Source organism: Fundulus heteroclitus, unplaced genomic scaffold (assembly GCF_011125445.2).
Source record: "Fundulus heteroclitus isolate FHET01 unplaced genomic scaffold, MU-UCD_Fhet_4.1 scaffold_74, whole genome shotgun sequence".
NCBI classification, from domain to species: Eukaryota; Metazoa; Chordata; class Actinopteri; order Cyprinodontiformes; family Fundulidae; genus Fundulus; species Fundulus heteroclitus.
The window spans coordinates 885,299-908,860 of NW_023397186.1; the positions used below are offsets into that span (position 1 = coordinate 885,299).

Sequence of the window (23,562 nt, forward strand, 5' to 3'; positions counted from 1 at the left end):
TTGCAGGTTTTCTGTTAGATCTACAGAGGTTTCTTGATCATTTCACGGATGTTTCACTACAACACAAAAAGAAAATTCCTTTTTATGCTTTTTGTGTATTTTCTGGATGCTTTTTTGCCTTGTAAAAGTCTTCTTTACAAAACCTTATTTTATTATATTTTTTACTTTTTTACCATTACAATCACATGCTTCAATATGGAAGGAAAAAAAAATCATGTATGTTTTTAATATTTGAAAAATATAGTGGGTGGTGCTTTCACGTTGAGCCATCTGAGTCAATTCCTTGTGGAGCCATATTTGCTTCAGTACAGATGCAGTTAGTTTGAATATATCTCTAACTGTTATGCACATTCAAACACTTAAAACTTTGCAAATTTTCTTTTATAATAGCTCAAGATCAGTCAGGTTGGTTAGTGGATTGAACAGTGCTCTGTGAGATGGTGATGGCTACAAATAAACACCACACTTTATTTTTTTTATTTTTTTAATAAGTTTTCAATTAAGCTGCTCTGTGCTGGCCTATGGCATAAAATCACAATCAAATCTGAAAGACATTAAAATTTGTGATTGTATATGACAAAATACGAGCTAGCTTTAGGGTTGTGAAAAGTTTTAAGGCACTGTATAATCTCATGTTGTCCCTTGCAGTTTAGCTGACACCATCCTCCGCTAAACTACAACCTCAACTAATCTGGTTATAATGGCCCATGAGCCATTCAGACTAAAGCACACGCTGTAAAGGATCCAGGCGCTGATATCTAAGGACATAAAGTGTTGACAGCTGCTTCTGTACAGTGTTTCTTGGACAGTTGAGTGGTTCAGTTAAACGGTATGGTAAGTATTTGTCATTGTTTAACTTGTCTCTGAAGGATTTGGGACAGACATGTTGATTAAGAAACGGCACAGCAGAGGACAGAGTGCCTTTTATGGGACAGCAGGATTCAAAACAGAACAGATGATTTATTGTGTTTTGTTTTCATTTAAAATGCAGCAGGGGGATGAAGAGAATTAAAACTTTCCATCAAACAGGTTTTGATGCAAAACTCCGAAAGAGTAAGAGTAAATACCCTTTTTGCAGAGTGGTGAATTGCTGGACTGTAAATGACAGTAGACTATCCCATCACATATCTTTTTAGTCGTAAATCTGTAAAGAACTACCTAGTTTTTGCAATGTTTGCAGTACATGTAGCGTTATTTTAATTTCACACAGAGAAAATCCCAAGCTGCAACAACAGCATTAAAATAGAAAATGCAGTTTGCAGTAATGTTCCAAACCCTCTATTATCATTGGTAGAAATTTGTAATCCTACCTGGAGTACTGAAGCAAAGACAGATTTTTACACCCCATGATGAAAATGTGTCTTGCGATTCTGCACAGTAATAATCATGTTAAAAAATGTGGGGACACGATGTTTAATTTATTTACTATCATGTTAAAGGGTAACTTAACCTTGAAATGTTTGTTCAGTACTAGATGAACACATTTTAGTCAAGCATGATTCGTTTTCTTAATCCAGTAATGGAATACTGAGTACAACAATCAGAATAGAAACCAACTAGTGAAAAGCTTCTTTACATGTGTTCGCTATAAAAGACAACAAAACAAATCATAAATACCAGCACAGAAAGGTGTACGGTGCTATTACTCACACTGGTAGTAAAGTACTGGATATACTTTATGAATTTCTTTACTAAAAATATCAAATATAGTTTACATTTCACAAGGTTTTAGGAGGCTGAAATAAGGATAGTGTGTTTGTTACACCATCAATTTTTATTTGCTCTATTGGAAAGATAAAAACGTTTTTAAGAACAAACATGATATTATTTCATATGTCAAATATGCAAATCTCCCACTATCAAACTGTTCATATAAAACTAAAACCCTTGCCAATAATTGTAATTTATGAATTCTTAAATTTTCAAAGTATTTATCTGAGCATCAATTTCTACAGACACTGATGCATGTGGCTGTTTTCTCTTACTTTTGTAACTTAAGGATGAAGAGCAAAAGATCATATAAATGTTATAAGCCATAAATCTTGTTTCATATTTCTCAGGTGCCAGGCTATAGGTTTGTTCTCCACACACTGATAATTAGATGCTCAGACATATTTTAAAATAATTTGAGGAAAAATGAAATAGGGAAGAGTATCAACTTTAGACATTCAGTCGCCAATATTGTGAAATCTGTGAGCGAGTTAGCAGTGCAACGCCTCCAATATGAACAAAAATAACTAAACAAACTATTGTTCCTATATGTTCATATATCATTAGTCAGTTGTAAATGAACCATTCAGACTTTTTATTCAGTAAATAAATACATAAGCATACAAATAGAATTTAATATTCCACATCAAAAAGTAGTCAAAGAGATCAATGCAGAAATAGTTCAATAATGAATTTAGATTTGAAGAGATTCTACAATCAGATTGAAAACATGTTAAAATATCAATGCTCCATCAGAAACATAGGCAATGTAAAAAATGACAGGAAATGGACATTTAAATATCTTTATATTGCTGCCATGCTATATACTAGTACAATACACCATTTGCATTATTTGCTAAACTTAATCAGTAAGAATAATCGCATCCCCCCTCCCCTCATCAGCCCTGAAAAGGTGTGGCTGGCCCTTTAAGGGGTGTTGTTTGCTTCCGCACGTGCTTGCCTTATATGGGAAGCAGCAACAAACTGTGACCGTTAGTTACCCTCTGCTGCTCATCTGCGCTCCGCATCGAGCTGCGCTATAAAAGCCTGCCTGGGGAGAAAAACAGTTTTCCGAGACATGACAAAGAACAGCAAGGAGCACAGCGGCGTCAGGGGGACGCAGTTTTCAGCCTCGTTTTCCCTTCTGTTTAGGAAAATAAGGACTTTCAAACTGATGACAAGCAGAAGAACGACTAAACACCAAGACTAAAGGTTTGTGACTTTGCATGCATTGCTTTGAGTTTTACGTACATTTCTTTTTTTTCTGCCGCACATTTAACTGCAGCCTTTTGTCTGATTGTGAGCATGTTGGTGGGCTGTTTGTCTAATTCTGGTGCTAAGAAGCAGGGGGGGGAGAAACACTTTTGTGTTGTAAACAAAATACTGTGCTTTAATTGCACTAATGTAATCATCCGCCACTTTTATTAATTTTGTCTAAATCAAAAACCATGCATTTTTGCTGATATTGTGACGAATATCAAGTTTTTTGTTTTTGTTTTTTGATTTTTGATTATAATTTTTTTTTTGCCTCTTAATTTCTTATTTCGACAGCGTCTCTAATCGTTCTCGACTCCAGACTACAGTAAATTTAGAAAACCTAACCACACAGCATCCGGTGAGATAATTCGAGAATAAAATACTTTCTGTTGCAACCACTTGGTTTAATGCCGAATGACAGCCTCATAAATGTGCATAACTTGAAAACATATGTTGATGCTTATTTACCTACCATGGGAATTATAACAAGACGGCGTACTGTGTGGCAAAAGGCGAATTAATCATTGATGGGACGTGTTTGAAGTTACCTTTAGCTTTACTTTGAAGGGCCACTTGTCGTTCTCGTCGCTCTATTTTGTGTGCCTTAACGATGCTGCTGGTCAGCGCCGCTAAGCTGGATGACCGACAGTAACCCCGGCTCAGCAGAACAATGAGATGAAGGACAGAAGTCAGTCTGGAAGACGATCCTTTTTTGACAATATCATAAACAGCTAGATGCACCTTTCAAAAACACGTCATTTGACTCTTGTCTGTCTTATTATTCTACCTTTTGAGTAATTTTCACTAGTGTGCCACTAGTGTTTTTTTTTTTTTTTTACTTTGTATATTCCTCTTTTGTTCTCCATTTCATTTGACATAACATCCATACTGCGATGCTGCCACGTCGTTTAAATGTTTTGTTTTCACCTGTGGTACTTTGGAGCAAAAAAAAAAAAAAATCATCTAAACCATTCGACGACTCTATGCTTTTTTTGTTTATTTTTTGCTCCCAATATGAGAAAAAGAGACAACTTTTGTGTAATCGGTTGTCCTAGTGACGTGTTTTTATAAGAAAAAAAGACAATGGCGTTGAAGAAAAGAAAAAAAAACATCGTGTCTTAATGTGATGTAACACGTGAGCGAGGAATGATGGTAAACAAGCATAAAGATGATATTTTTTTTCTCTTGTTTTATACCACTAGAGGCGCCCTCGCTCTGCACCAGTAATTGAGCTAAACAACCCCCTTTTTTTCTCCTGTCTCTGCACACGACGTGAAGATTTCGAGGCACTGTTTGTCCCGTTCAAACGCGTAATGCAGTCGAAAAGCACTCGCTGCATCAGATCGAAATTAGTCTTAATATTACAGTTAAGGTCCTTGGGATGAAAGTGACGCACTCCCCTTTATTCTAAGGATTTTCGGTTAAAAAACAGACCGGTTCCAACGTTGAAGAAAACAATCAAAATGACGCGCTTTACTAAGGCAGGAGGAAGGATTGTTATATAGTGTTAAATACAAAGACATATTCTACTTTATTTATGGCTTGCTTCTTTATGCCACACTATGAAGCAGTAGCCCAAAGCATGGTCAGATGATTCATTTGTGGGGATTTATAAAGCAGTTCTGCTATGATTAATTGAATCAGTCTAATAATGTCGTGAATTTCGGTTGATTTGCTCTTTCAGTTCTTTGCGCTGTGTCGTTGCCAACAAATCAAGTGACTCCTGGAGGAAACAGATGTACCCACACAGCAGATAGTGTCCCTGGGTCACCGTGTTTGTTCGTTGATCTCAAAGTTCCTGTTAGTTTATATTATGACATTTTGAACATTCCAGTGGATCGAGCCAGGCTCCTGCTATTTCACGGCAAATACTGATGGAAATTGCTACATTATTTATTTATTTGGGGTTTTCACGTCTGTATCACATTTTGTTCACGTTTTCCTCCAACATATTGGTATCCAAAGTAACAAAGAGAGAAAGAGCTAGAACGGCTAAATGCCGGAATCAATCCTTACATTTATATATATATATATATATATATATATATATATATATATATATATATATATATATATATATATATATATATATATTCATGCAACCTGCGGTAGCATGAATAGCGGTAAAATAATTACAAAAGTTTGATCTTTTTCTTTTCAGAGAAACATTTTTTTTAAAGTCATAGCATTGGAAGATTTTGCACAGTAGATTTTTGAGCAAGTAATCAGTCCAGCACGTTATGTTTGAACATCACTCTGTCCTTGACTATGCCGTGCTATGGTCCCACTGTCCACTGCAGCCAATCAGCTTTAATCTGTATAAAGGACATTTTGCATGGAAAACAGGGCGGCCTCAATTTATCCGCCAATGAACTGGAAGTCTCGCTACGTGACTGTTATTCGGACACATACAGATGTGGAACATTATGAATAAAATGGAGTCTGGCTTGGTAAGCAGTAGGCATTCAAGTTTGCTTTTAAATGTATATTAACTTCATCAGTGGGAGATGTATCTAGGTGAAAGGTCAACAACTTCTTATCTAAATTTCATTCAAGGAGTACGTCAAGATTTCTTACCAAACGAGATTGGGTCGCTGGTCAAACATTCTTTGATGGATTTTATTTTCACGGTGGATGTGTGTGCCTCAAATAACATTAAAATGCAAATAGTTTATAAATTAAATAAACATGCGTTTTAAATAGAAAAGCAGATTTTCTCATAAATTAAAAAAAGACAGGTCTGATCAGACCATATTTCACTTTGTAAATATCCAAAAAATATAATAAAAGAAAAAATCACACAACATCAAGGAAGAAAGAAAAAGAAAGATCAGAGGGCAAAGCATTTGACTAAAGCTGTTTAATCATTGATTCTGTAAAGAATAGACAAGGGGAAAGTCATGACTTGGACTTTTTTATGTACATTTTGCATTTACACCAAATGGACGAACTTGCTTGGTTCTGAGGTATCAACTGGCTAAAGCCAACGAGAATAAGAAGGTTCTGCTGAAAACTTCAATAGGCTAAAAAGTTCCCCCTCCACCCCACCCCACCCCACCCCCAGCCTCCCCTCCCACTCATCCTCTCAGATGAATTGCTTGAACTTTGGACGGATGAGTTTACATTAAGTGGAGCTGAAATTGCTGGAGTCGGCAGCCTTATTCCAGTCAGCATTTGGCTAGATTTTGCTGAGCCTCGCTGGTATTTTTGGCGGGTCTGCTTTTCAGGTCAGAGGAGTTTTGTTCAACAGGTGATTGTGCCCGCGTTGTTTTTCAGCTTTATCGTTTTCTGCGGTTTACTGCACTTTGGCTCTAATTATTTATTTTTTAGGATTATTTACCCCTTCCATGGAATGCTTGGCCAGTTTGAGCCTTTTATTTTCTTTTTTTCTTTCTCAAGCCCCTTTGTTGTTTCCTTTCCGGTACATGGCCTGCTAAATTGTTACGACCACATTTGGTACACTTGCGTGTCTATGATATTTGTTTGTTGGTGTCAACACTTTCTGTTCTGTTTTTCAAATAATTTTTTTCTGCGTCAGAGTGTCTATGTTAATTGACCAATGTCTTCTTTCACAAGAACACAGCTGAATGAGCTGAATAGAAGAGGCTTAACATGTGTCTCTTACGTTTGTCGTACTAGTTCTCCCACAACAAAAGTATAATTTGGTGATTTGGATTGCTGGTTTTGCATCATCCTTGCGTTTTTGGTGTTTGTTGTGTTTAAACACAGTCTTTTCTGGGGTGTTCTCAGTGAGGAGCTGGGGTTGGCTCTCTGAGGAAAGGAAGACGGCAACATGGCAGTCTCCACTCAGCTGGGTCTACTGCTGTGGAAGAACTTCACCTACAGACGAAGACAAACTGTAAGTAGTTTATTAATCACCGATTTGCAACAACAGTAAAGCCATTTATGTATAACTTATAATTGGTTAATAAATGTATAAATTATCTAAATCCCGTTCTGCTCTTTCTCCTTTTGTAAAATTCTTCTTTTTAAAGATGTTCTCTTTTTTGGCACATTTCTCTCGCATTTCTGAGTATGATAGGATTGCTTATGTGAGGGAGCTAATATTTAGAGATGCACCAATAAAGTGGCAGTGGCTAATAAACCAGGGCCTCTGATTGGCTCTTATTGGTGAACAGAAAATTCAATAGAAAAAAGGGTTTTCTTATTCATTTCATTCTTACAATTTTCAGCCTATTAACCCCTCAGACAGCAGTGTGTGCTCTAATGCATTGTTTGATCATACAAAAATCTTACAAAGATTTAAGGACATATGCTTGGATGCATACATGAGCATAATGTTGTAATTCCTCCATCTTCCAAAAAAAAACAAAATTGTAGCACTTTTTTAACTGTATTTTTTAGTGTGGTATCAAAACTGGATTCAGCAAATCCGACTTATAAAATTATCAATATCTGAACTGGCCGTAGAAAGTCTTATTAATGCCTCTCTATTAATATTATTTTATTCACTAAACAATAGAAAAAGAAGAATATCTGTCTTCTTGGATAATTTCCAAACACTAGTTGAACTAATTTACATTTTTTGACTTCAAATCAGAGTTTTTTGCTTTGTTTTTTTGACCAAAAGGACATTGTGTGCTTACTCACACGTGTTGTTCTCACAAGTGGGTAGCTCATATCAGTGGGGATGATGTTGTTGTCCTCCGAGACATTTGGACCGAAAAACCCTACAGTGCAGAGATTGACTGAGTCAGATGTGGGGATGACATGATTGTCAAGTAGATCTTTTTATTTGGCTACTATCATGTGCCGGCTGATTCCCACATGCTCAAAGTTATGCAAATGACATTCAGTCTGACACTTTAACATAAGTGCTCCTTTATATGGAGAGGAGAGTTCGTCTGCATACAATTAGGCCACTTGTCCATCAGGCTGGAGCAGCTCCTCAAAGTGGCAGCTGTGGCCGCGTGACTTCCCAAACAGCCTCCGCTAACAGAAGGGATACAGTGCATATTGTTGAGACAACGGCTCTGTTCTTTATCCGTCACACCGCTTGTCTGCCCTGCTGTTTCAAGCCGGGAGCTGAAGCTCAAAGGCCATATGGTGCAGATGGCAAAACCCATACAGATCTCCCCGTCGCTGCCTCCCTCTCATGCGGTTTCCTGACCTATATACTATATGCAGACTCATGGTGAGATTTACTGTTAGCAAAGTGAAAAACCTGAACAGCATTATTATTTTTTTGTATACCAGCAGCAAACACTCAACATTGTGCTTATTTAAAACGAAGCTGTGGAAATGAGGCCGAGGAATTTGCAAAGATCAAAGCATTAAAAGAAACAGACCAGTTAGGGCCTGATTAACTCATGCGTTGTAAGTGATTTGTGCCCAGGATTGTTTGATTAATGCCTTTCATCACTCTTTGTGCCTTAGATCCAGCTGCTGATTGAGATCATTTGGCCCTTGTTTATCTTTTTCATCCTGATATCGGTCCGGATATATTATCCACCCTTTGAGCAACATGAATGTAAGTCCACTCTTTCAAATTGAACAGACTGAGCCATGTTTTTTTTTTTTTTTTTTTTTGCCTATTACTAAATATTATGCATTTAGTTTTACTATTTGAAAACATTTTTAAAACTGTACTGAGAAGCTGTTTCAAACTTTTTCAAATAAATTTTATGGTTTTTCTATCCATTTAAGTTTAATAATATGTCTCATAAGTGATATCAAATCTGAGGACCTAGCACAGACCCTTGCGGCATACCTCAGATAACCTTTAGTAAGTCAGATTCATCTTTGTTCATCTTCGCATACTGATGCGTTATTAAGAATACATTTTATCCAAGAACGCTATTTTTAGACAAATCATTGGATGCTTGGTTTCTTGGAAAAATCAACATGGTATCCGTCTAAGGTCCTTGTTCTTCACACACACACAAAGATCTATCTGCTTTGTCAATATTGGTTTGCACTATGTGAATTTGTGACTAGACATCAGCTGCAGGAAAGGGGCAGTCGCTTTCTCAACTTTCTGCCACGTAACAGTTATGTGACTCAAAGTATCCAAAAGCCTTTAAAACAGGTAATAAAGAGCATCTCACTCTTGGGAATAAAAGCACCAACCTGCAAAATTACACTGAGTTATTTAACCTTCTTGACTCCCCCTTTAGTAGAATAATCTTTTTAAAAATGTCTTTCATTTTTTTTGGGAAAATTTGAATAAACTGCTATTAAGAAAACAAATAAATTGAGCAATGATATTATTAGCAATGAGATAATTGTAGGATGTAACATTATCATTCATGTTTTACTCATTCTGGAATTTAACTTATCATGATAAACGTTTGCTTGTTTTTCCAGGCCACTTCCCTAACAAGGCCATGCCCTCTGCAGGTACCCTACCCTGGGTACAAGGCATTATCTGTAACGCCAACAATCCCTGCTTTCGTAATCCGACCCCTGGAGAGAGTCCAGGCATCGTTGGAAATTTTAATGACTCTATGTAAGTGAACTGATTAAGAGATTTTTTTTTCCTTTGTGCAGTTTTGAAATAACACTAACATTGCGGCCCGATCGTTACTGCTGACCTGCATAGTACTTTTGATTTATTTTTTATCATTTTAGAAGATTTTTTATTTATTTTTTTAAGCTTGTAGCAACTGTGTTTAATTGCCCTTTTTTGCTCGCTGACGTCACCAGAATCTCCCGACTCTTTAATGATGCAAAGAAGATCCTGCTGTACACGCAGAACGATAAGAGCTATCAAGGCTACAAAGGAATGCTGAGGGCCCTCAGGAAGCTTCAGGAGAACCCTGCTCGTAAGGACGCGGCTTTAATTATCTGCTTGTTGTATCCTCTGTTTTTTTTTTTTTTTTTTTTTTTTAAATGTGCTACTTACAGTCCCACTAGCCATTTTTATAAGTTTCTCTTTCCTATTGATCGCCCATTCATCAGCTGCACCACCTTGGCGCTAATTCAAACTTATTGGAGCCCAAGGTAGTTTTTCTAATGCTGCATTCACTGTAGACACTTAATTAAACAAAGCCAATGTAACGTGAGTTGCTACAAATTAATTGCAGCAAGCAGTGGTGCTTTAAGGATGGACTTGTTGTTTTGCAGCCGATGTACCCGGAGTAATCGCCATCACATTCTTTCAACATTGGTGTCCTGGTTTTTTCGGCAAATGTGTTGGGGGCAAGGGGTGGCGCTTGGCTCGTACGTGCTGTCAGGAGTACAGTACAGGAAATATGTAAAATTATATACTCCACCCTAGCAAAGTGTAATCAAAGCATAGATTAAGGAGTTTGTTTTAACTAGAAAATGCCTGCGTGCTGTCCCAGTTACTGACAGCCTAGCGCAGGTTTTAGAGAAGTAGGCTCCTTCTCCAAAACCATAAACGCTTTTACAGAAGAACTTAAATGCTAAATGGGCTAATCTGATATAGCACCTTTCCAGTCAGACCGACCACCCAAAACGCTTTACACTAGATTGAGATAAAGTTTAATGAAGAACTTGGTACCAAAACAAAAAATCACACCAGACACCTTCATTCATTATGTCAGTGATTACATTTTTACTTATGAAGAAGTGTTAGCACAGTGAAAAACAAATGCATTATGCCAATCAACAACAATACAAAGGAAGAAAAGTTGATTATAAAATTATCCTATAGGAAGAATATTGTGTAACAAACGAGGAAAAAATAATTTGAAGTGCAAAAATATCAAACAACGGTTATTTATCCACTGAATGTCGGTCATTTCTGTACATATCCTCTCTAGAAATGAGAGGGTATTGACTTTATGTCTCATAATACCCTATTTTGATGTTATGCTGAACATGTAAGGTCTTCTTTATAAAATTATGTAACCAAACTTATCTTACATTTACTGCTGCTTAGTTAGCCCAGAGGTAAAGCTCATTCTATAATCACTTCTTGAAAGCCTTTCCAAGTTTTAAACATTAAGTGAGATATGACTTATTGTTAGGGGATTTAAAATGTATTTTTTTAAACACCTACTGCTAAAAAAAAAAAATCTTATTTGCATTTGTAAATGTTCTGCTTCAAACATTACTATATCCCAAGTTATAGATTATCTTGCACTTTGGTGATGGGTTTGGTTGTACAACGTGTGTTGTAACTGAAATAGGTTTAGCAAGACACATCTGCAATATTTTTATTCAGTCTGTTTTAGAGTTTCACAAAGCTTTTTACCCGGTTATAATCAAGAGATCCCACTCCTCAAAATGGGAAACACAAGGGAACATGCATTTCAAGGCAGATAGTTATTAATGTTTATATGACAGAAGAGTAGCTACATAGATCTACAGTTAGAGCAAAAAGGAAAATGTTTAAAGGAACTAAAGATGAGACATGGCTGGTGAGGACTGAAGTTTATTTAGTCACTGAGCCCTGGTGTGTGGAGGATGGTGAGGGGAAAAAGTGTCCACTGCTGTTAGAGTACTGCAGCAGCATGTTCAGTTATGCTTTTGCAATAAAGTATATTCTTTTAATCCAATCTACACACATTAACCAGGATGTGGATGTCACTGTATGAAAATAAAAAACAAAAAATCAATTTTAGCAAAGGTATGATGGCATGACCTCCTGGGTATTTGTTAGTAGTTCCCCGGGAGTTGGAACTTCCCAATGGGATGCTGATTAGCCTCCATTACAGCTCCCTGACTGCTAACCGCTGAGAGTTTAAATCATTAATGCTCACAGAGCTGGCACCAGGGACAAATGCACAGGTATATTTGGAGAAGAATTCTAGAGCCAAAATATGGATGATGCATTAGCTGAATTCAGAATTTGCAAGTGGCCTAAACACTCCGGGACATAAAAAAAAAAAAAAAAATATATATATATATATATATATATATATATCCACGTGTCTCTTAAATGGTTAGAAACACTCTGTTCTCTTTCACTTCCTCCCTCGGGGTTTCAGGCAAAGCCAAGTGTTTCCTGTGGCTGGGTATTGATGTCATTTGATCAGTACAAAAAGGGAACAACATGGAAGCGCATAAACAGGGATTAAAGGAGAAACGCGTCAGTAAAACGGTAAATGGCTTGTGCTTGTACAGCGCTTTAACTAGTCTGACGACCCCAAAGCGCTTAACACTACAGTCATTCACACCCTGACGGTGGTGAGCTATGTTAGTAGTCACAGCTGCATATATTTTAAAGCAAAACTTTGAAATGTCCCTTTCAAATGTTAGCAGAGTAGACCTCATCTTCTTTTGCACAACTGAATCTAGTTGATGAAAAAGGGCCATTAGACAGACTTAGACAACTTTATTTGTCATTTTGTATGCACAAAGTGCGTACAGAACGAAACGTACGCTCTAAGCCGCTGCCCGGAAGCGCAACCAGAAGTCATAAAGAATGGCTTTTAAAAAAAAAGCAGTCACAGCTAGTCTACTGACCTGTTCCTGTTTTTTTTATTCTCCAAGCTGTCCTCTAAAGTCCACAAAAAATCACAGGAGACAAAAATTTAAAACAGGTTAATCGACAAAAGCTAAATGTAAACGTTTGTGAGGAAGGATGGGGTATTTGGACCAAAGTTGGATGCCCTGTGATAAAATCTGCAAACTCTTCAGTTCAGAGCTGGGTATTTGTGTGGATCCGTGTGAGTTTCCTCAACTGCTCAGCTGACTCGAGCCAGTTTCATAAAGAGTTTTGACTTCTTTGCACCAAAGCACAAAGAGCGTTCTGACTGCATGGATTGTGTGTTGCAGCATCAATGTGGTTGAAGGGATTCATAATCATAAGATAAAATTAGGTATCCATTTCATATGTTGTAAAGATTATCTCATCATTGATGTGTTACTCCCTATGTTATTTTGCAACCCTCAAACCCCCCTGAAACACTTGGATGAACATTGCGTATAGTTGAGTTTGCCAACTTCCTCTCTTCTGTTGTTTTTCTGGGGGAGTTTTTGTGTCCAGAGGTTTTGACTCAATGTATTATAATTTAATTTTTTTTCTTAGGATTCAAGCTGAAGGATTTCTTGAGAGACGATGAGACTCTTTCTCACTTTCTGCACCACAACGCGTCGCTTTCTCATCACACACTGAAGCAGGTTTTGGAGGCCGATGTCAATTTGGAGAAGGTAAAATAATAGTATTAATATGAGGCAGTCTCCCCCACTCTCACAGCAGTTGTGCATAAATCTAATGACCTTGGCTTTGCCGTATCTGTTGGGATCGCAGGATTCAGCTGGAGCACAGCTAAGCCCTTAATACCCAGGGGGCAGATCACATTTGGGCACCGGTCCCGCTCCCGTTTGTTTTTCTTTATTTTTGTTGTGATTTTTGACTTGATTGTCTCCAAACAACAGGTTTCCTGTTATTGTTACCTTAGCTGAAAGGATAGATGTTTTTTTTCAGCATCCGTCTGTTTTTGTTACTTGCTAAAACGATGTTCTGTGTACCCAACATTTCCATTCATACAAGCTACATTTAGGTGACTCATGTCGCATTCACTGACCAGTACAGCCGTTCCTCCCCCAGCCCAGACCCGTACGTTTACCTCTGCTCTGCGGCTGCGGTCACGTGATTGCTCCGTCTTTTACCCCTCCCCCTCAGTTCCCCTCACGTGCAGAGACAGAGGCTCTAAGTCAAAAACACGTTACACCATCTGATTCTACCCAAGCCCCTTTCTTCCACCCCTGCCGCCCCCTTTCCCAGACACTCATTGATCACAGAAGGCGGATGTCTCACCACGTAGCTCACCGCTTCATCAGAAGAATGAAAATGAATGATGGGGACCTTCTCATTGCTGTGCCCATTGTTGTTGGCAAGGAATGAAGCTTGGCATAATTTTATTCTCATGCAGAAAGGGGAAAACACACACAGGCTGATGTTACATAAACGTGTCTTCTCGAAGGAAAACATGTTTTGAATGCTCTGCCAGTCGATTAGGATGATTCCCAATCCTCCCAACCGGCGGCTTTCAGCCCTGATGTTTTTCCAACGAACAGATTAACGGCTGTGTATGAGCGCGTGTGTTTGCGCGCGTATTATGTTGTCTAAGTGTTGTGATGGGATAGCACAGAGTGGTCAAGGACGTTTAGAGACAAACACACATGTTCGGATGGTGTTGCAAAAAAAAAAAGACCCTGTGGGCTCACGTTCCAGGAAAAGACATCTTGATACTCCGCCTTACTTGGTTCTGCTGCAATTCTCCCTCCAAAAAAAATGATTGCCCTTTTTTAACAGAGGGGAGGGATAAACACAAATTGTGATTAAATAAGTTTCTTGGAAGTTCTGAGTACATCATTTGTCCCCGTGTTTATATTACCACTCCTTACTCCACTGTTGTTTTTTACTCGACTCATAATTTTGTTCTTTATGTCCAGTCTAAGCACTTGTTTTTGTTTTTTACGCTGAATGAGCCAAAAGTAATCTCAAAGAAAACTCCCTTTTGAACCAGAAGGTTTTCTTATCACATTTTGATGCAATATAGCTTGCAAAATCATTGGGGGAAGAAAAATGTTATATTAAGTTAATAAGATTAATTTCTAAGTTGACTGTATATTTTTAATATACAAAGGCAATTTTTTTTTAAAGGCCTAGTTGAAAGCTGAAAGCAAACCACCATTAGACATATTTTTATAGAACAACAGGTCATGTTCAGGTTTGTCTTTTGTTTTGCTATTTAGTAGTAACAACATGGACCATCGGCGACATATAAGGCAACTGATCAGAGGTCATTGGAGGCCTCCATTTGTATTTTTATTGCATATTTTTAATCATATTTCTCTGTCAATTGAGTTCACTTGGACTCTTTATAGATTCAGCACATATTCTGAGTCAAAATATTCCGAGATAAATTGGGCTGTTTTGGACTTTTTTATTTTCCAGGTGCTCACAAAAGGTTTTGGATTCCATCTGAGAGATCTTTGCAACACAACACCACTGGAGGAGTTTGTCCACATTGAAGACCGCAACGTGTCCCAGTTGACTCAAGAAATCATTTGCAAATCATCCAGTGACTGGCTGGACAAGGCTCAGAACAACTTCCTCTCCAATTTGGACTTTCTGAAACCGATTCGGGTGAGTCGTATGAAATTTACTTTATAGCTTATATCAACCTCGATTTGACATGGAAACAAAAATACTTTTTCCCATTAAGAGATTGTATTTTTTATTCCCAAAGCTGTTGGGTGTGCTACATTTACAATTTAGTCATGAAGGACCGACCCAAATATTAATTGTGTGAAAAAACTCCTGACATTTTGTTGTCTTTCATCTCCAAACAATGTTTTGTTTACAAGAATTTCCTCCATTTCCTGGTTGGTGCCGCCCCTCCTCTGTTCCTAAGTGCTCTCCCCTGTCCCATGAACGTTAGAAGGAAAGATGGCAGAAGATGAACAAAACAAATCTGCTATACTGAACTTAAAAGCAGGAAGATTGAGAATGACCAATAAATCAAAAAAAATAACGACACTCAATATGCTTGGTACTTTAAGGCTTTTTTTTGTTTAGTTTTTTTGGCAGCTCAGAGTAGGAAAAGTGATGCCTTTTTGGTAGTTTTTACTCCCATGAGAACAAGTATTAGCTTATTTAGGGTATGATTCCCAGAAAACAGACATTGTCCTCAAAACTGAGTCCATGGATGCTTTGCAAAATCATTACACAACAGTGGAAATTCTGGCGCATTGGCAAAAATGTTGTGTGAGGGCGAGAACTCTTGCAAAACTCAGTTTCCTCCCCTCTTTGCCCTGATTGTGAGCTATGCGAAACAGAGGGAGTGAGATAAATCATAAGGCAGGAAGGAAAAAAGACAAAAGTAAGCATGTTAGAGAGAGAAAGTTGAGAGTTCACTGGAGTACAGTGAGTTTTTCGTAGAAGGCTTTTCTCTTTTCAGTGGCATCTGTGCTTTATCAAACGTCCAAATTTCCAGCACCCCGCAGCTTAGCGTGATGGATCAAAGCACTCCAAAACACACGTACGAACAGAACCCAGAGTGACACACAGAAAAACAGAAGCCCAGATCCACTCAAACCTTTTCTTCTCGACTTCAGTTTTTTTTTCACCTCACATCTTTTCTCTTAAAATGTCATGACAGTTCTTTTCCCATCTAATCAAACTAACAGGGATAAACTCCTCCATTAAAGGACTTTGAAGTAAAAGAAGTCAAAACTAAGTCGTTTTTAAGATGCGTTAACTGCTTGCACCAACTGATTACTATCTATTCTCTTTGACAGAAGGATGTGAGGTCCAACCCCAAAGTGGTCCAAGAAGTTGCAACCGCGACCGACAACCTTCTGGAGAGCCTTGGAGCGCTGGGGGTCGAGGTAAATGAACGACAGACGTGTGCCCACATTACCACCCACACAGTGACACGTACCGACAGGACATCTGAATTATTTGTATCCAAAGTTCAGTTGTCATGTTTGTGAATAAAATCAATTCCTCGCTACACTGATAAACTGTTAGAATTTAACCAAAGGTAATGGTGTAACAATTTGTCTACACTTCATTTGGGTAGTTTTTAATCTACATTTCAGGGCAGGAATTATACGACAGCTTAGCAAGTCAATGGTTTGCACTCCTTTGTATGAAAGAACCAAAAGAATAAGACCTGGTTTGTGATTAATATCACAGAAAGAGAGCAAAGCTTGTTAAATCTATTCTAACAAGGTGGAAAGTAATCCAGGCACAGCTAAGATGTGACATTCACATGCAATCACAGCCTCAGGGTTAAGAAGCTCAGCTTACAAACAAGTTTGCTTTTTTTTTTACAGTTAGTCCTGTTGCTAAACTAGCTAAACCTCCAACACAGAAACACCCACAACCACACGACCTGTGGAAGGAAGTTTCTTTCTTAAATTGGCATGTTTATTGTTAGTGCAGTCCATGTAAACATACCAACCTTACTGCGTCCTTGCCAAGCACGACCAGCAAGAAAAGCAGAACTGAACTCCAGAAACATCTTGAGTTCGAGTCTTTACATAAATGGTTAGGTAGGATTTGTTTTATACAAATAACTTAATATTGTTATAACTTGCAGATTATTTAATGATTACAAATGTATTCAATATGATGGTTAATATTAAACACCCTCTAAAACTCCTTTTTAAAATGAATGAAGAAACACATTTTAGCCTTCTGATTCACGGCATTTCATGACAATTTAGTTCACGATCATCATCAGTTAGAAAGGTTGTGTGATGCAGACAGGTGGGTTTTGAAAAGAAAAAAAGTTGAAAGGCTGTGTTTGCTGGTTTGGAAACATTTAGCCACTTTAACCAAGTGTTATCTATCTACTGTGATATTTTTTTATTATATATTTTTGAGCTAGCTTCCCCTTCAGAGTCCAGTCGTGTTTATTTTTGTGGCACATTTCAGCAGCAAGGCGGTTCAAAGTGCTTTACAGAGCACATTTCTGTGAACAAATGACAAAGAACACTCATAGAAGAATGGCAATATGTTTCTTGATCTTAAATGAAAGTGAGACCTGAGCAGGTGCTCCATCCTCCAAGTTGTATGCACTCTCAAACAGAAAGTTACATCTGAGGACACTGCAAACGCGCCGAGCCACATGCCTGAACTAAGCTAATGTAACTTAGCCTGTGCTGTTGGAGCGCATTGAGAAATGAGAGAGGCAGCAATCTACCCCCTTTTCTCTCAGGATCAAGCTCTGCTGATCTGGCAAAACATAAAGACCCAGCTGTCTTTGTGTGTGTGCGTGTGTGTGTTTGTGCGTATGTGTGTGTGTGTTCGGATTTCCTGCAGCTGAAAGTTCCTTGCAGAACTGCTCTTTTCTTCTCTCTCCAATCCAAATGTTTCACCTTTGAGTCATAATTTCCTTTCTGTCTATGCACAATACCAATTTCCTCTTTTTGCATGAAACTGTGTGAAGGGGCAACTCTTAGAAAAATAAAATGTGCATGTTTTGCACAAGTAAATCGCTGTTCTGTTGGTGATATGTTAAAATTTTTAGTGAAAATTACAGAGCAGAAAGGAGCAGCTGGCATGCTAGCAATGATGTTTTGTTGCTAGCAAAGTGCAACAGACTAGAAGGTAAAATTAAACCTCGTAACCCCTGTGATGTGCTTCAGGCCAAACTTTTTATTCTGTGGAAAACAAAATGAACCGTGGCCTTAATGTGGTCATAGAATATCTTTTTTTCTGAGTGAGACCTTGTTTGGAAATGAGAAAATGAGATATTCTCTACTGATCGTTTTATCTCAATATTTTGGGAGAACTATCAGAATGTAACATAATGAGTAAAAAAAAAATAGAACCACTTACAGGAACAGTGTGTCTGTGTAACGAGAATCACAAAGAAGTCATGCCATACACCCAGTTCCCTAAGTGGCTTTCGACATATATTAAACCTTTCTTTGCCCACTAAACCTAATCAAATATTGTGTCATCAGATAATTAGATTGATAATATGATTATCAGACCTGTTAAAAACATAGGTATGGTAGAAGTTGTTTGTGGCCATGGACACTTCTCAGTTTTTATGCTTCTGGAACCTTATGTACATTTAAATTTGCACAATCATAATTTAAAAATAACATTCGTAACCTATTTACATATGACTTGTAAAATAATGAAAATAAACTGTACAGGTTATCTCCAAGTTTGAGAGAAATGTTGAATTTAAGACTTTTTGGGGGCTTTTTAAAATCCTCCTTATGAAATTTATGGCTTACATTCATTATAAAAAATAATTTATAAATATTTCAAGTTTCATAAGCAAGTTGAATGTAGCTGCATCAAATTAGGTTGGTGGTTTTTGACTCTCTGTGATTCCATTGTCTCTTACAAAAGTTTTTTTTTAATCCCTCTTTTCAAGCAACACCTTGTTAAATATATATATATTTTTATTCGATGTTGTAACAAACAAACATGCATTAAACCAGTAGCATGGCAATGTTACAATTACAGGGAAAAATAAACAAATTTAAGATGTAACTTTAGTCATATTCAATAAAACAAACTATGAATTCTGAGGACGATTGTCAGATTGAAAGTAATTTTTGAAAATGACAACCTTAAATCAGGTATTTAACATACTTTTCATTAGGCCCACATGTCTACTATTTTCTTATGGGCCTCATGGAATATTCTAATCTTTAATGTTACGTTTTCATTAACAGGAAGAGAAAAATCAGCATGATTAACAGCACCAGAGCCTTGAAAACATCAGTCTGTGTAATAAACCCATAAATTGTGTTTCACTTAGTGTATTGAGATCAGCTTCTCAATAATATTCCAGCGTATTGAATATGACTGTGAAAATGCGCACAATCGTAAGATCATTTAAAGCTAATTTAATTAAAGAGATTGTTAAAACCTTTGGAAAGACATTGCAGAAATCCTGCTGGATGAAAGCACTACATCCACAACATAGATAAATCTCAGGGTCAGACTGGCTGTTTTCTTACATCCATTTATCGTTGATATGTTTTGAAAGAGCTGCGCGTGAGAACATCCTTCCAGACATTTTCTAGCCAACACACGATAAGGTAAAATGTCTAACAGAAGGACAAATTGCTGAGACTTAGCCAGTGCTTGGTTTTTATGCTGACCATTATTTTGCTTTCCTCTCTGCACTTTTTATCAAAACAAAAACTGGCCTCAGATAAACTCCTCTGCCATTCCTGCTGCAAAAGAGAGACTTCCCCTACATCCCCAACCTTAGCCTTGTTTATTGCATCCCCAGTAGAAATGGCTGCCCAAGGCAGTCGTACATGCTCCTAAGCATTTCTAAACTTAACCAAATATACTCAAAATCGTTGGAAAAATGTGGGCGAAATCTGATATACGTGCCGGTAATGTAATTTTTTTATCAGCCATTGTGCTGCTCTGCAGTGGTCTAAATAGCTGTGTGCTGGAGTGGAAACTTGAACTTTAATAACCTCACAGAGGCTCTGTTGTGAGGTTACTCCAGGGCAATCCTGTTTTTCTGCCTGCCTGTCTCTCCGTATCCATCTCTTATTCTCTGTGCATGCGAGTGCGCACATCTACATGCTTGCATTCAGTCGGTATTATTCACCCTGCTACCTCAGCAAGTCGCCGTGGGCGATCGCCTTCAAGGGAATGACACATTTTCTCAGTTACACGAAACACTTTTCATTCACACAGACCTAGAAACACAGATTTGGTATGAAAAGTCACCGAGATGCATATCGTGGTGTAAAAAGGCATCACTCAGAAGGGTGCCGTTTTATTTGTGCGAGAAAAGCAAAGAGGATGTTGGGACCCTTAGGTGGAACAACAAATGTAAGCATCTGTACAGGCTGAGACTTTTTGAATGCACTTACAGCCACAAAAGTAAACCAGTTACGCAGAAAACCTCATGCACCGCGAGTATAACACAACATGCAGCATTTATGCACACACACAACACACACCTTGCACCATTTCACTCGGATGCATACAGACAAAACACATCACCGGAAACGATGTTACCCTGATGTGGCTGCAGACTCAGCTGCAAGGCGACCATTTTTAAAGAGCAAGCGAGCCTCACTCTCACTTTCTCTTTCTTTAAAATGTGTTTTGAATATTTAGTTGAGACCTTAAGGGCAAAAAATAGATAGATATGCAGAAAGAAGAGCACTGTTTTATCTGTTCTGTAACAACCAGAATAAGCGGAATGTTTCCATATCCTGGTGCGTGAATATGTTTCTTTGTCTGAGAGCGTGGAGTCGCAAACAAAAGTCGGGAAGGAAAAAAAAAACCTCTTCTTTTGGAACCTGCAGAGGTTTGCCTGTAAGGAGAAATGGCCGATAGTAACCTCTCTTTGTTCTCCAACCCTCCTCTTTTTTCATATTCTGCTTCTGTTGCAGCAAGACTTTCTTTCTTGATTTCTTTCTTTCTTTGTTAATTGCTTTTTCTTTCTTTCTTTCTTGATTGCTTTTTCTTTCTTTTTAACCTTCTTATTTGCTTTCTTGTTTGCTTCCTTGCTTCCAGGAATAGGTCTGATGCTCTATCCATCATCCACACAAGCCATACTTACTGTAAACCCAAGTTCCCTCCTCCCCCTTCACACTCGGGGAAACAAAAGCTTTCCTTCTAATTCATCCTTTTATTTGTTTTCCTTTTATATAAAAAACTGATAAACCTCCTCCTTTCATTCCTTTCCTGTTATGGGTTGTTGCCCTAATTGCGTGTCTGGTTGAACAGCATGGAAACATTGTTAAACCTGTGCAGACTTGTTACTTGACCTGTGATAACCTTGCCGTGCAACCAACCCTATGATTTAAGAATGCGCGTGACTGCTGACGGTATAAAACGCCACTTCTCGTTTCTTGCATTTAAGAAAACCCAAACGTAACAAAAACTCAAATTGTTCTGGGATGGAAACAAGCACAGCCACGGAGTTGTGCCAGATTCGCACAAAGACTGCAATTCAAACAGACGTTCTGGTCGAGCATTATTATAAGAAATCCCCGAACAAAGGAGAGGGCTGTCTGTTGTTTTGTTCCAAATATCAAAATTCTTTCCCGTTTTATACGCGCATATTTCTAACATTGCGTCGGCACACGTTTATCAGCTTGAGAGCTGTTGATTTGCTTTGGAGCAGGAATATTCCTGCTGTGGTGTAAACACTCAGCATGCTGGCTGTTTCTGATGAAAGACACTGTGCTGTGTCACGTTACATGTTATCTAACCTCTTCTCTTGAAAGCAATGCAGACCCTCTCGCACGCTGACGACTGGGAGCAGCAGTTAAATTTATCTTAGTCGAGCAGACGGTCAAGTGTTAAGTGTCTCCACCTCTCAGAGCACCACATGTACCGAATGCCGCTCGCCCTGCACATGACTGTTTTAAGTCGAGCTGTGGGCAACGATAATATGCCCGCTGTGGGTCCGTACAGGTGAAACTGAGATTTTTGAGGTTTCCTGAACGCTGAACATTCTGGAAAAGAGGTGTGAAAAAATTTAGAAAAGCCGAAATAATGATCTGTGCAGTAAGCACAATGCAAGAAAACGGGGATCTGTTAAATTTGTACACCCCAGTATGACAAATGTATTTTCTGTTTGTTTAATTTTTGGTTAAAAATACTTTTTTTTTAAAAGAAGTGGTAGTTTGAGATGTAAACAACATTAATATCCTTCTGTATCTGGTAATAAATAGACATCTGAATTTTGTGGTAGATTTTCAAACCTTAGTTTCTGGAAAGCTTAATACTAATTTTTTTTTTTTTTTTAGCAAATTAGGATCTCCTTTTAATAGCTTAATTTTTTTTCCAAAGATGTAACAACACAACCTAAAATTATGTAAGCCTTCCTGCAGTCAGTGATCATTAATGAGTGAAGTGGCCTCTGCACATAACATAAACTTGTTTGAGAGCAGTTGCTGTTAAATAGCACTTTACTAATTATTTATACCAAGACAGAATGATTATGTTATTAACATTTCACATTGTCTTTAGCAGAGGGATCACAGCTAACATTGCTAAAACCACAGTCGTTGTGTGTATTCCTTAAAGACCCTTACCTTAACTTAGATCTCTAAAAGGCTGCTATCATTTCCAAATATTCCAGTTTGCATAACAGACAGAGGTTAAAAGCTCTAAAGCGCAAAACATAACAACTTTAATGGAACCCATTCAGCCTTACTGTTTCCTCCTGAAGACTTGCTCTCTCTCACAGCCTGACGACATTGTAGACGTCTCATTTGATTTGAAACTCATTGATTTCAGCTTCATTGCATCTCTAGTAAAAAAAAAAAAAAGAAAGAAAAGGAAATATGACTAAACTATACATTTTTAGGTGCATTATTCTGCTGTGTCCAAATTTAGGACTTAGTTGTGCTTGACTCCCGCGTCTCTTATTAAACCTTTAATGTTTGTGTGTCTTTCTCAACAGCTTGCCAGTATGAAGAGCTGGAAAGAAATGAGAAAGGAGATCCTGTATCTGACTGCAAACTCAACAGGATCTCCGAAGCAGGTGTACCAAGCTGTGTCGCGTATTGTTTGCGGACATCCAGAGGGAGGCGGCCTGAAAATCAAGTCCCTCAACTGGTACGAAGACAACAACTACAAAGCTCTGTTTGGACACCGCGGCAATGACACCGACAGTGAGCCCGTCTCCACTTATGACAACTCTTCCAGTAAGCATCCAAGGCCTTACACCCTTCTTTTATCATTATGCAATTGTTTTTTGACCATTTTCCATCGGCTCAACCCTCAAAATGGCCGTGTCTTTATTTTTCCAGCTCCCTACTGTAACAGCCTGATGAAGAACCTTGAGTCCAGCCCCATTTCCAGGATGATATGGAGAGCCCTTAAACCTCTTCTCATGGGGAAGATCCTGTACACCCCAGACACTCCAGCAACACAGAGGATCATCCATGAGGTTCAGCTGACCCCCTCCCAGCTAAACCTATTATCCGAATTACATGCACGAGTACTGACGGTAATCTACATCCCTCAATTTTGCAGGTTAATAAGACCTTCCAGGAGTTAGGCGTGCTGAGAGACCTGGGGGGCATGTGGGAGGAAATGAAGCCCAAATTATGGAACTTCATGGAGAACAGCGAGGAGATGGACTTAGTTAGGGTGAGTATGAATGCTGACGTCAATACTGAAAACAGAGCATGACTGCATCCTTCCTGTTTAGCCTGAAAACATAAGCAACATTAGGGCATCCATAT

General features: G+C 38.2%; 2 protein-coding genes across 2 annotated transcripts in view; both read left to right on the forward strand.

The window, feature by feature from the left end:
* The window catches only part of LOC105929256 (phospholipid-transporting ATPase ABCA1), a 26,950-nt gene extending 26,277 nt beyond the window's left edge, over positions 1–673 (forward strand). The window contains 1 exon segment of the mRNA XM_036134095.1: positions 649–673. Within this exon segment, the coding sequence (XP_035989988.1) occupies positions 649–673 (25 nt within the window).
* Positions 674–2,795: 2,122 nt separating this feature from the next.
* LOC105934264 (phospholipid-transporting ATPase ABCA1) overlaps positions 2,796–23,562 on the forward strand; it is a 37,827-nt gene continuing 17,060 nt past the window's right edge. Inside the window, exons 1-11 of the mRNA XM_036134110.1 lie at positions 2,796–2,922; positions 6,718–6,826; positions 8,365–8,458; positions 9,295–9,436; positions 9,634–9,752; positions 12,929–13,050; positions 14,804–14,995; positions 16,150–16,239; positions 22,776–23,019; positions 23,125–23,264; positions 23,351–23,467. Coding sequence (XP_035990003.1) covers positions 6,761–6,826; positions 8,365–8,458; positions 9,295–9,436; positions 9,634–9,752; positions 12,929–13,050; positions 14,804–14,995; positions 16,150–16,239; positions 22,776–23,019; positions 23,125–23,264; positions 23,351–23,467 — 1,326 coding nt within the window. The 5' untranslated portion in view covers positions 2,796–2,922; positions 6,718–6,760. The remainder of the gene's footprint in view (positions 2,923–6,717; positions 6,827–8,364; positions 8,459–9,294; positions 9,437–9,633; positions 9,753–12,928; positions 13,051–14,803; positions 14,996–16,149; positions 16,240–22,775; positions 23,020–23,124; positions 23,265–23,350; positions 23,468–23,562) is intronic.